Source organism: Anser brachyrhynchus (genome assembly GCF_964034855.1).
Source record: "Anser brachyrhynchus genome assembly, chromosome: 16".
NCBI classification, from domain to species: Eukaryota; Metazoa; Chordata; class Aves; order Anseriformes; family Anatidae; genus Anser; species Anser brachyrhynchus.
In genome coordinates, this window is record NC_137734.1 from 715,827 (window position 1) to 732,143 (window position 16,317).

Genomic DNA, 16,317 nt, shown 5'->3' on the forward strand with positions numbered 1-16,317 from the left:
AGGGTGAAAGGCTGCAAATCACCTCAAATGGCGAGCAAACAAATTGCTGTTTGGTGTAGTAATTTGCAAAACCTAGAGGCAAGCTTTTAAAAATAACCGGTTTTATTGGAAGAGATTCATTTCGCCGAGTTTATGTGAGATGTTGGGAGCAGGAGCGGAACGGGCCCCCGGGGGGCTGCGTGCCTGCCTGGGGCCGTGCCCCCCCTCCAGCAGCCCCGGGGTGCAGAGCTGCTCCCAGGCGTGGAGGTGGCTGGGGCGCAGCTGGCCCCGTCCCCCCCACCCGTGGGTGGTGTCGTGGCCCCCCCGGCCCTGCTGGAGCCGGGCAGCCCTGGGGTCCAACAGGGCCAGGCGAGCGGGCTGAGCTTAGTATGCAAGTCACTGCCGGGGAGGAGCCGAGCCTCATGAAAATGCCATCTCCACACAGGCACTCCTCTGACCATTATCCTGCTTCAGACAAAAGCAATTTACTCTGCCTGTAATAAAGCAGGGGTGATAACGAAGCTGGGAAGAGCCGTGTGACGGAGCGGGCCAGCCCCTCTCCCTGCTGCCCTGCAGGAGAGCCGGGACGCCTGGGGACAGCAGTGCCGGGGTCTCAGCACCGCCACTCGTGCCAGAGGCTGGCCGGCAGGATGGGACATGGCCGGGCCCCGGGGCACACAGCGCAGTGATCCAGCGCCCCGACCTGCTCGCCGCATGGGGATGGCTGCGGGCAGCGTGGAGCCCAGGCCCCACCGCGTGCCCCCTGCCTGCCGGGGGCGACCCGCTGCCTTGTGCCATGTCCCTGCAGCCGTGGGGTGGTGTGGCAGCAGCGGGGAGCCCAGCCCGGCCCCCCCCCGGCTTGGTGGGCTCTCTGTGGTGAGCGTGTTCAGCCCAGGAACCGGGCGGCTGGTTTATTGGGTCACCAGGAAGCCCAGGCTGAAATGACAGCCCGAGGCCTCCCCCTCCTGATTGATGCAGCCGGTTCCAGTTGTTCCCCTGCCACATGGGGAAGTTAGTAATTAGAACTTTGCTCATTCCTCTCCCGTTGTTGCAGCCCTCCCGCCGGTTGTGCCATCCTGCTGAGAAAAGGCAGCCGCCGCCTCCCTCGCCCAGCCCCGGGTCGGGGAGGGATGTCGGGGCGGTGGGACGCAGGGATCGGGGGCTGATGGCCCGGTCCCTCTGGTAGCCTTGAGCAGTGGGGGCCTGCAGGGTGCCGGCCCCACCAGGCGAGGAGCTCGGGGACGGCTGCAGGGCCCAGGGCCTGCCTGTGCCGGGGCTCGGAGCACCACAGGAGGTGTGGTGGCTTCCCGAGGTGCAGGAACACCTCCTGGGAAGCTGCGCGTAGAAGCTGCGGTGCCACCACCCCTCTGCTCCTGCAGTCATCCCCTGGGCTGGGTCCTGAGCAGCAGCGGTGCTGTGGGACTGCTGCCTTTCACAGGCAGGGCCTGAGCCTCAGCCCTTCCCTGGCTCCCCTCCCTGGGTGCTCGTCCACAAGCCGGCTCCCTCCAGCGCCTGGTGGGGAGACTCAGAGATGCTCCAGGTCACTCGTGTGAGGGAAACGAGAGGCTCTGAAGGTGCTGTTACCCCGGGAATGGGAACTGGCATGCTTGTGGGGAATGCGGAGCAGCTGGTGCGAGGCCCGGGGTGGGAGCAAGGACTTTGTGACCCTGCTGCCCTTGAGCGTGGCTGCCCTCGTGTGTGAGGGCATGCCTTCGTGTGGGCCAGTGTCCTCAAAGACCCCGCTGAGGTCTGCAGGCCAGGCTGGCTGTTAAAATCCCAGGCTTTTTTCCACTGCGGGTTCTGGAAAGGCAGCCGGGCAGGTGTGTGGCTGCAGCCGTTTCCTTTGGGGGCACCGCAGGGCTGGGTCTGCCCTGCTCGCCCCTGGCTGCGGGGGGCTGAAGGGGGCTTGCTCCCAGCCTGTGAGAGGCACGCAGGCTGCGTTGTGGTGGCAGGAAACACAGGCTTGTTGGAACAGCACTGAAGGGAAAGGGATTAAAAGCAGGCGACAGCCCCAGGGCACACCTGCAACCTCTAGAAATGGGGCTGCTGGCCAGCGCTAGCCAGCTGTCCGTTTGTTTTATGCTTTTCTTTTCAGAAACACGCGTGCTTTTGTTCTACAAAAAAACTAGAAAAAGGGTACTGGTTTTTCTTCTAAGCCTGCCTTGCCTCTCAGCTGAGGTGACTCCAGCAAGGCTGGGGTACTTCTGCTTTCCAGAGGTGACAAATCCAAACGCAGCCGAGCACGTGCAGACAGATCGTTAATCTGCAGCCTGAGACGAGCTGGTGAAGGCCGGTAATGGGAAGGGTGTTTCTCGCCAGGCTGGCTGGGGGCTGCTGTCAAGCCGCAGAACGGCACGGGTTTCCCACAGCAATGTTTAACTTGTACCTCTCTGGCAAGAGGCACAGCCCGTGACAAGCCCGTGACAGCCCCATACTGCTGGCTACAGAGAGGGCAGGGAGAAGCAGTGGGTGGAGAGACCGAACAGATGGCTCGGGCAGGAGCAGCGAGTGCCATCGCTGTGCTGCTGATTCGTCTGATGCAACGTCTGCACCTGACAGAGGAATTTTATAAAGTGCTACAACGATCTAGAAAATTCTGCAGCAACCCCAGGAGTGCTTTGGAGACCAAAGGTAATATTTCACCTGCCTGCTTCTCCCATCTTCCCATCAGATCAACTCTGAGTGGCTCCTTCTACAAAATGCAGCCCAATATTAAGCACTGAATATCTATTTAAAAAAGCATAAGGGGTGAAAGCTGAACTGCAGCCTTGTCCTACTTGGAACGAAGCCACCAGGCTGTGTCTTCCTGGGAAAAACAACCAGGAATGAAATCTAAATAAGAACAAGAAGATGAGGGGAAGCCATCTCCAATGAGGGGTGTGCACGAGCATCAGCAGCAGTCCCCTTGGTCCCAACAGTGGAGATGCCTTCTGGATGCTCACCTGGGATCCCCAACAGTAACGCACAAAGCCTGTTCCCTTTAACAATCAGTTTATTGCACTGGTTTTTGTATTTCTCAGCTTGCTTCCAAATTCATAGTCAAGATCTGTCCTTTCACTTTACTAGCATAAAACTTTCACAAGCATGTCTGAAAGTAGCCGGCTGCCAGAAGTCACCCTGGGTGAGGCTGATGAATCCAGGGCACGGTGTGGTCTGAGAGCAAACAAAGCACTTGCAGACAGCCTCAAGGGAAGGAGCCCAGGGGACGTGGTGCTGGGGAGTGCCCCAGCGCAGCTTCCAGGTGAGCGAGCAGTGAGGCTGTGCTGTGGTTCTGGAAGTCTCTTGGCAGGGGCAAAGCAGGACTTGCAGCTTCACCTGCTCCCCCACGTGCTGCACGGTACTGCACCCACTCAGGTAACCAGCGGCACTGCACAGCACCAACGTGCTCACACCAAATGTTGCCATCTGACCTGGTAGGCACCCACCAGGTAAGCTGTCCTGGGGCAGGGGCAGATGCTTCGTCTAGTTCTTGGGGCGGGTGTTAAAAATCTGGCAGGTCTGAGAAACAGCCTGCACAAAATAGCTGCAGTCTGGGAATAAGGGGGATTCTTAAATCACTAAATCAAGGCTGGACGTTTTCTTAAAAACCCTCTCACAGCTCAACAGTGAGAATTAAGCAGCACAATTCGCTTGGCCAGTTTCTGTAAACTGTAAGGGAAGAGCCTTGGAATTTCTATGGAGATATGGGGATGCCATTCTTGTCAGCAATACTGGTGAGGAATTAACTGGAAATGCATTTAACTCTTGTTTTTAGTATCAGTTTAATATTAGAAAAGGATTTCTAATGTACCCAAAATTTATGCCTCTCCTGGAAGGTTAAGGCCAGAAGAGAACTTTCATTTCAGGTTGGCAGATGACTTTCCAGGTGTGAAGAGGACAGAACACTGCAGTAGTGAGGAGGGTCAGAAGTGTGTGTTTAAGGTGCTGAAGGGGCACCACACAACAAGCAAGTGCTGGGAAGTCATTTCTGGAAAAACGCTTTGTATGGAAGAAACAAATGTGCTGTGACCCTTGGATTTCCTCCAACACCATGTGCAGAGAAGTACAAGCCTGAAGAAACCAGGGTAAGGTACCCACCTCATTTTCATACACTTAAAAAAAAAAACAAAAAACAAAAAACTTTTGCCCATGGGTAAGGTGTCTCAGCCAGTACCCCAGACCATGCAATGGTTTTCCCTGGAATGAATCAAGGCCTAAATGACAGGATTTCTGTAAGTGAGAACTACCCTGGTGGTTCTTCTTTCCTCTGCCAGCTGCTGTGCAGGTCTGTCAAGCAGGAGATGCCTCTTGTGTGCCAGCCTGCAGCACGCTGCTCTCCTGTTGCTGCAGCTTCTCCAGCAGGAGCAGGACGTTGTCAGTGAACTCATTTCGCTGCTTCCCCATCCCATGAAGCTTCACAGGCTGCAAGCTGGTGTGGGGAGGCTCGTACAGGTGAGGGCAGCAGACCTCGTTCAGGAGGAGCCAGGTGCTGTCAGGGTCCACATGCATTAAGTGGAGGAAAACACTTCAGAAAACAAGGGGAAGAAAAAGAGTAAGGAGAAGGCCTTTTGATTTGTGCCCAAGAGGGTCATTACAGGCAGCTATGGAAAGCTTTGGCATTGTCTGCAGCCTCTCCAAATTGATAGGTTTGGAGACTCATTAGACAGAGTCATTAAGATGGCTCCTGTGCCCAAGAGACAGCTCAGTGTTTTCAGTCTACCACTGAGTGACAGGAAATAGTTCTTATGCTACACAGTACGTTACTGACCTCAAGCAAGCAGCTGGTGAATACCTGACCCGGGCTTTGGTCTCAGCATCGCAGGAGGGGGTGCTAAACTCAGAGGATCACATCTTCTGTGGGTGAGACTTGTGCTTGCAGAGCCTGTCTGTCATTTCCAGAGGCATACAACCTGAACGTGCTCCAATGTGATCGCTGTGTTTGGCAACAGCGCAAAATGCCTTCTTCGTGGTGCACAGCCAGGCCCAGGTGAACTCGAGGGTCTCTGTTCCCCTAGCTCTCTGATATTCCAGCTACGCTGCCTGGACAGGGAGAACCGGCCTGCCCCAGGTGCTGGCCTCCCAGGGCTGCCAGGCTGAGCAGAAGCATGGGCAGCCTTGCCAGGGCAGGGCCTAGAGCTGCCACCTGCTGAAAGCCCTGCACTGGCTCTCCGAGCCTCGGCAGCTGCCAGCGCTCTCCTGGTGCTCGCTTGGCCGTGGCGGTGGGAGCACAGAGCTGCCGGCCTGCCAGGGAGCAGCAGGTCCCCGGTGGCTTCCCCTGGCTTGTGATGGGCAGCTGCAGAGAGATCAGCCTCACTCCTTATGGCTGGGGGATAGTCCTGGGCAAGAAAGATGAACCACTGGGAAGTAAACGTGGGAATGGGGAATGGCATTCAGCTGGCATTGGCTTTTACAGCGCATATACAGCTTTAAGTCTTACATTCACAGCTGAAATACCCTGGTCTTCGACCTCGTCTCAGTCCGGAGAGGGCAGCCCTCGAGAGATGAGCTGGTCCCTGGAGAACCCCACTGCTTCTTGTGCCCATAATGGCCTAAGGTGTGTGATTATCTCCTGATAACCCGGAGTGCTATGCAGCTTAAAGAACAACTTGACTTTAACATTTCCAAACTAACTCCCGGATAGTTCCTAAGCAACCTGTTTCCATGGCAAAGAAACCTGGGGTTAATCCAGGTTTGTTTTCTGTTTTGGCTTTTTTTTACTTAAATATAATTTTATTGAATTTTGCCTTGTGCAGGTGCCTGTTTTAGTGTACTTCAGCCCAGCTTGCAAATGACAGCTGTCAATAAGTATCCAATAAGCTACACAGTCAAACCAAAAGAGGTCTAATGCTGTGTAATCAAATTTGGTAACTAAAAAGATCCCAAAATAGTTCATATTTGTTCCAGTTGTGCTAAACAACTTGTTCTACTGGCACAAAGCAGAGTTAGGCTATTCTGGTGCCTTGTATTTTCCCAAGCTCTAAGTGAAGTCACAGCACAGTGCGAACAGGCTGGCAAAAGGACAGCTCTTTCTGGCTTTTGCAGCTATGCTGGATATTTAACTAAATACAGCTCGCCACAGTCTTCGGTAAGAACTGGAGAAATTATTTCTGCATCCTAGAAAAAACATTCCTATCCAGAATGCTGACTGAAAGGTCAAATGGTAAACTTCACAGACTGTAAACATTTATTGAAAAGAAGTGTAAATTTCAAAACAGTCACTTCAAACTGGAAAAAATGTAGAGCTATTTGTAAAGTGTTGACATAGGCCAACGACAATTTCTTAATCTCTTTTCCTTCAAAGTTTTATTTTTTTTCCCCGAAGTGAGAAGCTTGTCAGAGATGTTGCCACTTAATGAACTGATCAGAAGCTCAGTTTTACACAATGCGACTTCCAGTTAACACCATCTCCTCCCCCCCGACCTTGTCCCCAGGCTGTGGCCCTACAACACAACCCCTTAGCTGCTCAAGTGTTTCTGGTCACTTTACCCAGTGGTACACTGGTTTATTTTCAATACAGGCAAAGATGTATCTAGTGTTCCCTGGCATTCCCGAACTCCTCTTTTTATTTTTTTAATTTAAACAAGATTTTGGTAGTATTTCTCCCCTGGAATACTACCGGCAGTCATAACAAAGCCTACCGTCCCATTTTCTCTTCCTCAGACATGCTGGGGTTCATTTTTTTTTCCCAGCATCTATTTTTGCCTCGAGTATTGCACAAAGCTGCATTTACCAAATTCTCTTATTCCCACTGCTTCATCTAATAAAACTACAGGGTCCCATAAATGGGATTAAATAGCCTCTCCGGAGCATGATAACATTCCTGGAAGACAGACAACCCCCCCACCCTGTGCCTTTTTTTTTTTTTTGGTGACACCAGCACCTTGGCCCAAAATTCCTGCTCAGCCCTTTGCATACCTAGAGAAGCTTCACTTTAAAATCAGACTTAGTCAATGCAGGGAGTTACTGCAGCTAAAACTGACTTTGTAAGAGCTAACCTTCCTCCTGGCAGGTCACAACTCATGAGTTGTGTAAAAATCCAAAAAGGTGAGCAAAGGCCACTTTGTATAAATCAATATGGCAAGCTGATTCCAAGCATCCTTTTACTTTGTATGATTTCTGTAGTGATAAAGCTGAGTTATGCGATGTATGTTGGCACTCAGGCTGTGGATAAGATTAGTTCTGTTCTATCTGCTTTTAGAAGCATTTAAAATGCAGAAAATTTCATGTAGCAGGCTGATAATTTGCCCTTGCCTCGCTGCAAAGGGCCCTACATGTGACAGTCTAAGTCAGTTTGTAGGACTACTCCCAGACATGGGGAGAGCAAAGAAAAGGATGGGAGCGTACAGGAATCTGGAGGTTAAGCAGCCTACAAAAGGAAGCTGAAACATGGCTGAGAAGTGATTCTTATCCTGGTGCTAGAGTTGACTGTTACGGTGCAAACTAATTTTGACTTTTCCAAGCTGAAACCTCCTATCAACCATGCATACTGGAGGTAAAAGTGATTGTGACATGTTTAACACTGATGCAGCCTGGCTCCGAGTCAGATAGCACTAAAATAATAACAATTTAAAAAAAAAAAAGGTGTCAAGGACTGTAGGGAAATTGTAAAAACTGCAATTATTACCATCTGCATGGTTAGTATCAGGCCAGACACGATGCATGTATGTGTCTGGCCAACAAAGATAACTGATCACAGAAGACCCTGTTTCATTCAGTAAAATACGTCACGTACGGTGCATCAAAGGCATGGGGGGAGCAATGTAATGTGGCATTTTTCTCTTAAAAACATATATATATATATGAGAAAACTGTCTTTGCTGACGGCTTTCTCCAACACCAGTGAGCTTGCTTCATAACACACCTTCTAATAACCCTACTTACTGCATCATAGGGCCAATTCAGTATTCACTCCCCACCCATGTCGTGTGGGGGGTGGAAATTACACAGCTCTTCAGCCTGCTTTGTTAACGATTTAAAAGCTTAAGTTTCCAAATAGATAAATCCTGGTGTTCTGTTTCCCATGCCAGCATTGCTTACACAGATGCACATTATATTCCATCAAGGGTATGCAAGCCTACAGCAAAGAACCCCTTTGCAGAACAAATGCTGCTGAAGCCTGCAGCGATGCAATGAAAGCCACTAAGGTAAAAATAAACCGACTCTCACCAACTCAGGAATACAAACAAAGGTACGGCTACAGCTTCTGAGAGCTCCCTCTGTCTAAGCTGCTGCCCAGCCACACAAAAGCTCTTCACACCTTGCACACCCCTGGGAGGCCTGCACTCAGGTGAAAGGGAGCTGACAGCTTTTCCCTTTTTAACATTCTGCCCTCCGAAATCCGCAGTGCCTGCTGAACCTGCTCACAGCTGGCTGCCTCTCCCATCAGGGGAGGGATGGTGGGCCACAGAGAGAGAGAGGCTCTTCCTTGTCCTTCAGCAGAAACAGAGATGCATGGCTTTCTTCTACATTTTCCGCGTTCTGTAACTGGACTCATTCTGCCTGCTGAAATCTCTGCCCTTGTTTCCAGGTGACAACGTATGGCAGCAGCGATTTCTTATCCTGACAGCAGGAACATGTTGAGCAGGATTTTGAACACCAGCTAGTCAAGTATGTCTGTCAACACTTCATAGGGCAAATGCATGCTCACCTAAACTGTTTCTGCTCTTTTAACCTCTCCCAGCCTTCTCAGAGCAAGGGTTAACTTCTATGAGAGACCCTGTTCTACAGGACACAGATGTGCTGGAGGAAGGAATGAGAAAGGGGCAAAAGGAAAGGGGTTACCTTTCTCCCCCTCTTCCCACATTACTTGTACACCAGATACACCTGCATTTAGAAGACATTACCTCTGGGCAGCTTCTTGCAACTTCATGGGTTGCTTGGCACTCAGGTAAATCAGGCAAGCATCTGCCACTTTATTCAGGTCACTCTCACCTGCAGAACGGAACGGAAAAGAAGGGTAGGAGGTAACCTACTCAGCTGCTGCCGCCTAATTGAATCTGCTCTAAATTGGCAGCAAGTGGCTTCTGAGCCTTTGAACCATCTGACCCAGAGCTCTAATGACCTCTCCTCTGGAAAATCTTGCTGTAGAGCTAGGAAAGCAATCAAGGGCATTGAGACAGGAAAACAGCAACTAGCCAGCAAACCCTCTCCCTCATCAAAGTCAACTCCAGAAATTTAACCCAGAAGAATTTCAGAGTTCCATTCCATAGGAGAGTATGACATGCTGCATGTAAAAGGTCATCCAGAGAGATGCCCCAGAATGGAACCAGTCAGCTTAGCCAGTAGTCTCATCTGGTTTCCAGTTCTTCCATTAATTATGAACAAAGCCTGACCCAACAGATCTGGCTGCAGCAACTCAAGCACCCTACTTTATACCCACTTCTCATGCACAAATGAGATGAGCAGTCAGATTCCGCAAGGTACTGGGAAGCTCTCTCCCCATTTGTGTCTTAAGGAGTAAAGAGTGACTAGCCGCTCTTTACAGCGCTCTGAAAGAGGACAGATTAAGGTCCAGCAGGACCTGAGTGGGATGAGGGTGAAGATCTGGAAATCAGTCCCATGGGGCAGCAGCAGGATGAGAAACCAGGACAGGCCTGGTCAGCCAAGATGAAAGGAGAAGTCAAGTTGGGCAGAGACCTCATACAACCTACACTTCCCCTGGTACTCACCCATGTCCAGCTTCTCGCACAGAGACCCCAGTCCCTGCAACACAGCCAGCTGTAACTTGAAGGCAAGCGTGTGGTTGTACACAGGCCCAGCTCTGGCACTTGCTGGGGCCTGGTTAAGGAGGGAACTGGTCAGCTTAGGCAGGATGTCTTTGGAGAATCTCTGTCTCAAAAAGTCCCCACATGTTTGAGCCAGGGTACACAGCACCTAGTGGAGAAACATCAGTTACGGGAGGGTAAGTGCACCTTATCTGTAAGTAGGCTACTCGGGAATATTGTTCTCTGCACCCTTCCGCAACGCTGCGGGTTAAAGCATCTCCTTTGATAATTTTTTACAGTTGAAAGCGATGTGATCTCACCTGCCACCACTTCCCACAGGAAGCAGAAGGCAAATGCTTGATGGGGAGGCTGAGTGAGCTGCTTCTTGCTGTTCCGTTTCACACTGCTAACCTCCTGGGCCTGCCTATCTTCCCTCAGCACGGTAAAAGTACGATTGACTTGTGAAGGCCTATTTAGAAGTGCTGAAGGAGGCTGATGGAAAATGCTATTAAAATATAAATCACCTATGTGGTGGCAACAGCCCATCAGTACCACGCCATGTAACAGAAAGGCCAATACACTACAGCATAGGGCACCCAGCACTACTGGTGTGCACCCAGGATAAAATCCAAACAGGCCTAGAGAATGGCCTTAAACAGGTATGAAAACGAAGGGGGGAATCTACAGGGCTCACCCAAGTGGCCAGAACAGGGCTCTCTCTTGGAATTTCACTGAAGTTCCACTAAGGGGTCTTAGTGTGCCGGACTGAGATCCTGGCTGTGTTGTGTTTGGCTTATACTGACACTGTATTTACTGTCCTCAGATGTAGAAAGGTAACACTCACACGGGACTTCTCACAACAAAACCCAAATGCAACGTTAACTGTAATTATCCTTCCAACTTTCCAAGAGTTAGTTTTTATGCAGTGATCTCGTCCTGCCTTTTAGGGCAGGCACTCTGAAATTCTAGTGCATGGCTTCTTGAATTTGGGGAATCAAAACTTTCCTTTTATTCACACTGAAGGATTTGAAAGTGAATTTCATTCTGCACAGCACAGGAAGCCCTGTGAAACTCTGGGGCTGTCAACCTCGGGCATCGCGTTTTATTGTTTAACTTGTGATTCAGGAAGAGAATGCCGTCAGTAGACATGGCCAGGAACTCTTTTGAAGTGTTATTATGAGGCTAAGTCTTTGCTTAACCTCTCCCCTCCCCTGCCAATGCCTCAATTGCTAAACGTTCCCTCCTCTTCAGTCTAAGCCTTCCAAAGGGGGTTACTGAGACTGGAGTTCCAGCACGGGCAAGTTGTACTACGTAATGCCTCTGACAGTCAGCTGCTTAGCTAGTAAAAGAACCACTTTCCTCTTCCCTGCAGTAACTACGAATATTGCTGTTTCCCCCAGGAACAGTGTCAAGGTTTCACCTGTGGACAAGCTGTGGTTAAGAGCGGTACACGCCCACCCAGTGCAGGGTGGTGACCCTGTGTTCTGAACAACATTAAAAAAAATCACCCCCCAAACTCAGCGTTCCTCTCACTGGCCACAGCAGTGCCTGAGCTGCTTGCCTTCTAAGCACCAGCTTGAAGGCTGCTGGCAAAGATTTGCTGCTGTACCTTGAAGGCTCTCAGCACTGCCAGAGGGTCATCGCTAATCAGCCGGGTGACGAGAGCTGGCCAGACACGATGAGCCATGGGAAGCAGATGGTTTCCGTGAGGATGTAGCACAGTTACGCAGAGCTCCAGCACGTCCAGGACCTGTGTACGAGGGGCAGATGACAGACTTTCAGAGTGCTGCAGTGCCAGCACGAGGCATTCATGTGGGTGCCCAGCATCACAGCAGGGAGCAAGGAAAAAGAAGGGCTCTAATCCAAGAGGGTACAGTTTCACCTCAGCATGAGCTGGGATAACTGAACAGTGCACGGAGCACAGGCCCACTCTGAAAGCACCACGCAGCCCAGGGACATAACCCGGCACCGTGCCATGGGGCCAGGCTGGAACCAGGGCACAATCTCCAGCCGGATGCTGCAGGCTGGGCTGTGCACTAGGACCCTACTGTTCCTGTTGCACAGCAGCAAGATCACCTTGTAGGACTGGGGCTGCTGCGCTAAGAATCTGGGTTATGCCTCACTGCTGCATTTTCTGTCTTGCTTTGCAGTTTAAAAGGAGGACACCTTCAAAGGATTTTCATAATTTAAAAAAAAAAAAAAGACAGGCTTTTAGCCCTGCTTATCATAACCCCGGCACTTCTGAAATGTTCATTAGTCTGTGCACTACAGTCTGAGTGAGGAAGGAGGATGGGAGAAAGACGCTTCTCCTTCCTTCACCTCAGGCTGAGGCAGGAGACTTGACTGTCGTGCGCACCGAGGAAAGGTTCCTGCCATGAAGCCACCCTTACGATCGCGCTCAGCCTGGCTGCCGTTCCTGAAACAGACTACCTTCAGAAAACCGCCTCCCTTTTTCTTGCCAACACTTGGAGGGGCTGTCCTGAACAGGCATATGGCAGCACTAACCTCGTGACGGCAGGGGGCCCGACGGGCACCGTGTACATGGTGAGGAGCTACCAGCCCCCTCCACGGCACCACCTGTCCCCTCAAAGCCGGCGTTCACTCACCTTCAGCCGCACACGGAGGTTCCTGTCAGACAGCAAGTGGATGCACCTTTCCATCACGTCTTTGGCCAGCTGAGCGTGGCTTGGCAGAGGAGTTTCTCCTTCTGTGTCAGAGTTGCTTGGCTCAGGTTTAGCAACAGGGGGAACCTCATCTGGAAGACAAAACTGTTACTGAAGCCATGAAAACGACTTGGAGATTCTGGGAGATCACAACACGCACACAAAAATACTCTGCAAATTCCCAGTTGAGACCTTTGGCATTTCTGAGCATGCTTAGATATAAACAGATATGCTTGAGCTCTGTGAGTTCAGTGGCAGATTCAGATTGTGGGACTGGGGAAGTTTTGCTTTCTTTACTGGACAATGCAATTGGTGTGACATTTGCAGTCTCTCTTTACCACAGAGTTCTTTATTTTCCATCGATTTTTACTGAAAATGAAAAGCCAGGATATTTAAAGATGAAGTATTTAAAGGTCAGGATTTCGGCATACCCCAGTACAGGCTAAAAAGTTCCCTATATGAATGTTTGCAGGGCCTTTAAAGGCAAGGTGGGAAGGAAGCAGCAACATTATTAGCCAGGAGAAAATGGTACAGAGATTCCCAAGAGAGGATGAGGAAGATGCAGTAGGATTCTGGAAAGAGGCAAGTTTGGGCCCTGAACCCCACGTGCCTCTTATGAGTGAGAAAATACCCAGTGTTTTTGTGGCTTAGAGCTAGACCAAGCCTTGATCTGCAAATGTTTTATTTTCTTTTTCCCTCCCCCTGAGCACAGAACAAAGCAGGAACACCAAGCAGCCCCTCACATGAGCTACGGTTGGCTCAAAGCAGATCTGAGACTACCCTGAGCACGTTAGTCTTTCAACCCAGTTCTACCCCCACCACCCGCCAAAAGGAAGCCTCCCAGCTCACCGTCTGTCTCTAAGCTGAAGACACTTTGTCAGTCAGTACTGACCTGCCTCCTCATCACCAGAGTCAGAAAGATTGCCCTCTGCAACCTGCTTCTGTCTGACATAGTCGAGGAAGAATTGCTCCACTTCTTGCCTTGTTATCGCCGGCTGCACCTGGGCCAAAGTCCCGCTCTGCCGCTCAGCAGCCTGCCTTCGCCGGTGTTCCTCGCTGCAGGACGGGCCGAACCACTTGACTGCAAAAGAGGAACTGAGATGTCACCGAGCATTCGTGATCCCTTCCTGCAGGGCAGCAGCCTACCACAGGTTCCTTGGGAGAAGAACATGACTCTCGAGTCTCGTGGGATTGAGCTACAGAGCAGGCACCAGCGGTCACATCGCCGTGACCTCCCTGACGGCGCACACTTCCTACAGCCCTGACGGATGCAGCAAGACGCCCCGAGCGCTTCTGCAGGGCGTTTCTGGGAAGAGCACACCCATCCCGTCTGAGCCACTACAGGCCACGTTCCTGCAGCTCTGCAGGCCAAACAGAAACTGGCTGTGGAGCGTGGACGCTACTGGCGATCTTTGCTTAAGCACTGGCCCACAAGCAAGGCAAAGTTGTCATCCTGCTGTACCCTCAGTTACGCTAACACTGAATTGCGCGAAGTAAACATCGCTTAGGTACCTAGAGCTGCCATTAGCGAGTAGAGGACCCCGAGGAAGGTGGAAGCCTGGTGATCGTACGACTGATCTAGCGTCAACAGGACGTCTTGGATAACGTCTTCTACCAGCGGCAGCAAGCTGGCATCCGAGTGCCTCAGCATAGTGTCCAGCACCTGGGACGCGTGCGGCTGATGTGCCAAATGGCGCAAATTCAGGGAAATCCCGTTCACCAGGTAGTCAGAATTCTCATTAATCAAGCACTGCACGGAGTCATAACTGCAGGCCTCGCATATGTCCACCAGCGTTCCCATCGCCGTCTCACTGATGAGCAGAGTCTTGTCTCCGGCCTTTTCCAACACTGGGTAGAGAGCTGACAGCAGAAGCAACCGGAATTCTTTCCCGAGGACCGCAGCGAAGCAGCCGACCCCTTCCAGCTGGATGCAGATCTGCCAGATGTTGCTGTTCATGGTGCGGGTCGTTACACGCGGGTCTGGGGATGGCAGAACGCTGCCGCAGGCAGCCCCTGGGAGGGCAGCAAGTCCTGAATGATTCACGGAGAGCTCATGGCTGGTTTCTTCCGCATCAATGCTGGTGACTAAATACCAGTTTGCCTGGTCTGTGTACTCATCAAGAATGGACGTTATGGACCCTTTGATATCATCCACGTCCAGTGAAACTTCCCTTTCCTGAAGGACATCCACCCCTACGCCAGCAGCTCCTGCAATCAGCTCATTGAGGACCATTGCAGCCTGCTTTCGGTACATGGCAGACTCGCTGTACAGCCCCATGAAATGATCCACGAGCAAGTAGAGGTTTCCATAGTAGCCAAGAACACGGCAAACTTGCTGAAGGAGCTGGAAAACTTTTTCCTCCGTGAAGAAGCGGAAGTATTTCTTCTGGCATCTGCCCTTCTGCACACCATGCTGCAAGGAGCCCTCGTACCCACTCCCAGAGCCCCAGCGCCTGTCTTCCACTATCTTCACATCCGTCACGTCCAGCTCCAGAACTTGCATCAGTGCTTTGGACAGACGCTGGAGGTGGGACGCGGAGTTGAGGACAATGTTAACCTTGGGGCCCAGCAGCTTCAGGTAGCCAAGCAATAAGCTCAAAGTGGCAAACTTGCCCGTGTCGTCCTGAGAGTTCATCAGGCGAGGCAGAGCTGTGGCGAGGGAATGGAGGTTCTCCGAGAGAACATCAGCAAGAGCCCTGTTGTGTGCTACCAGCTGCTGCTCTGCAATGTGCTGCAGAACCTCGTTACACCTGCTTTGGACTTCGCTGTTTTCATCGTTAACCAGCCCGACCAAGGCCTTTAGAAGATGAGTGAACGAGTCCACCAGTGACTGCCTGCAGTTCCTCACTAAGTGATGGACGAGTTCCACCAGCTCCAGTCTCACTTTCCAGTGCGAGTGAACTGAAGAACGTTCAACAATTTTATGTAAGAGGAGAGAGAGTTTTTCTGCCGTATTTTTACTCCAGTCAGGTCCTCTATGGACCGCCAGTTTTGATACTCCACTTTGTTCCACTGACGGCTTCTCTTTATTCTCTGGGATCCTGGCTAGCTGTTCATCAGCCATGACCAAACCGACAACCCGATAAAACACTCTGATGGCAGCGACGGTGGTTCCGTGACCTTGTTTGATGTCTGCGGTAATAACTCGAGACAGCGCAAGAGAAACGCCAGGCAGAAACGAAGCAAAGGAATCCCCACATTGCTGCTCCTCATCTTCACGCAGCCGCCTGTGCTGCTGGCACTCGCACCGCAGAACGAGGGCCTGCAGGCACTTCAGGGCGGAGATCTTGACCTGCTTTGCTCTTTCCCGTTCCGCCAGGCCCAGGAGCAGGGACACGGCGAACCCCAGGAGGTGCAGGGCCGGCGGCTGGTACAGCGACAAGATAACGTCCCCGTCCGCGGAATGGATCAGGGCGTGCAGCGCCTCCACCACGGCCAGCTTCAGCTCCTCCGAGGCCGGGGCCGGGGCCGGGGCCGGGCCGGTCCCGGGGGCGAGGCAGGCGCAGAGCTCGGCCAGCAGCTCCCGCAGCAGCTCCGGGCCCCGCAGGCGGGTGGCGCCCAGCACGGCGGCCAGGCCCCGCGCCGCGCTCTGAGCCAGCCGCTCCCGCCGGGGCCCCGGCGAGGCGAGGGCGAGGCGCAGCGGGAAGAGGACGTACTCCTGCAGCTCCTGCAGCGCCGCCGCGCCCACCGCCGCCAGCCGGGCCCGCAGCAGCGCCACGTTCTCGGCGGTCTGCGCCTGGGTCAGCCGCACGCAGGCGGGCCGCAGGGCGCCGAAGGCCTCCCGGGGGGTGGCGAACACGGCCATGGCGGGGCCGCGGCAGCGTCACGGGACCGGGACCGGGACCGGGATCGGGGCCAGGCCCGCGGGTGCCGCCGCCGCCGCCCCGGGCCCCGCCGGGCGCCTCCCCGCTCCCCGCTCCCCGCGTGCAGGAAGTGACGCGGGCGGCCCGGGCCCTCAGCGCCACAAAGCGCCCGAAGGGGCCCGGCGGGGC

The 16,317-nt window shown here is 52.6% G+C and overlaps 1 protein-coding gene across 2 annotated transcripts; it reads right to left on the minus strand.

Annotated features, from left to right (window-relative positions):
* Window positions 1–2,953: 2,953 nt before the first annotated feature.
* Window positions 2,954–16,283, minus strand: TTI1 (TELO2 interacting protein 1). Of its 2 annotated transcripts, none has more exons than XM_080558636.1 (7): window positions 13,838–16,283; window positions 13,218–13,406; window positions 12,269–12,417; window positions 11,272–11,412; window positions 9,627–9,831; window positions 8,802–8,889; window positions 2,954–4,483 (listed from the first exon to the last, which is right to left on the minus strand). In XM_080558636.1, the coding sequence occupies exons 1-7, from the start codon at window positions 16,128–16,130 to the stop codon at window positions 4,249–4,251; spliced, it is 3,300 nt and encodes a 1,099-aa protein (XP_080414762.1). In that variant the 5' UTR covers window positions 16,131–16,283; the 3' UTR covers window positions 2,954–4,248. The 2 variants fall into 2 exon arrangements, with proteins under 2 accessions (XP_080414762.1, XP_080414763.1); XM_080558637.1 differs by lacking the exon at window positions 2,954–4,483 and adding an exon at window positions 7,130–8,697.
* Between the last annotated feature and the right edge of the window lie 34 nt (window positions 16,284–16,317).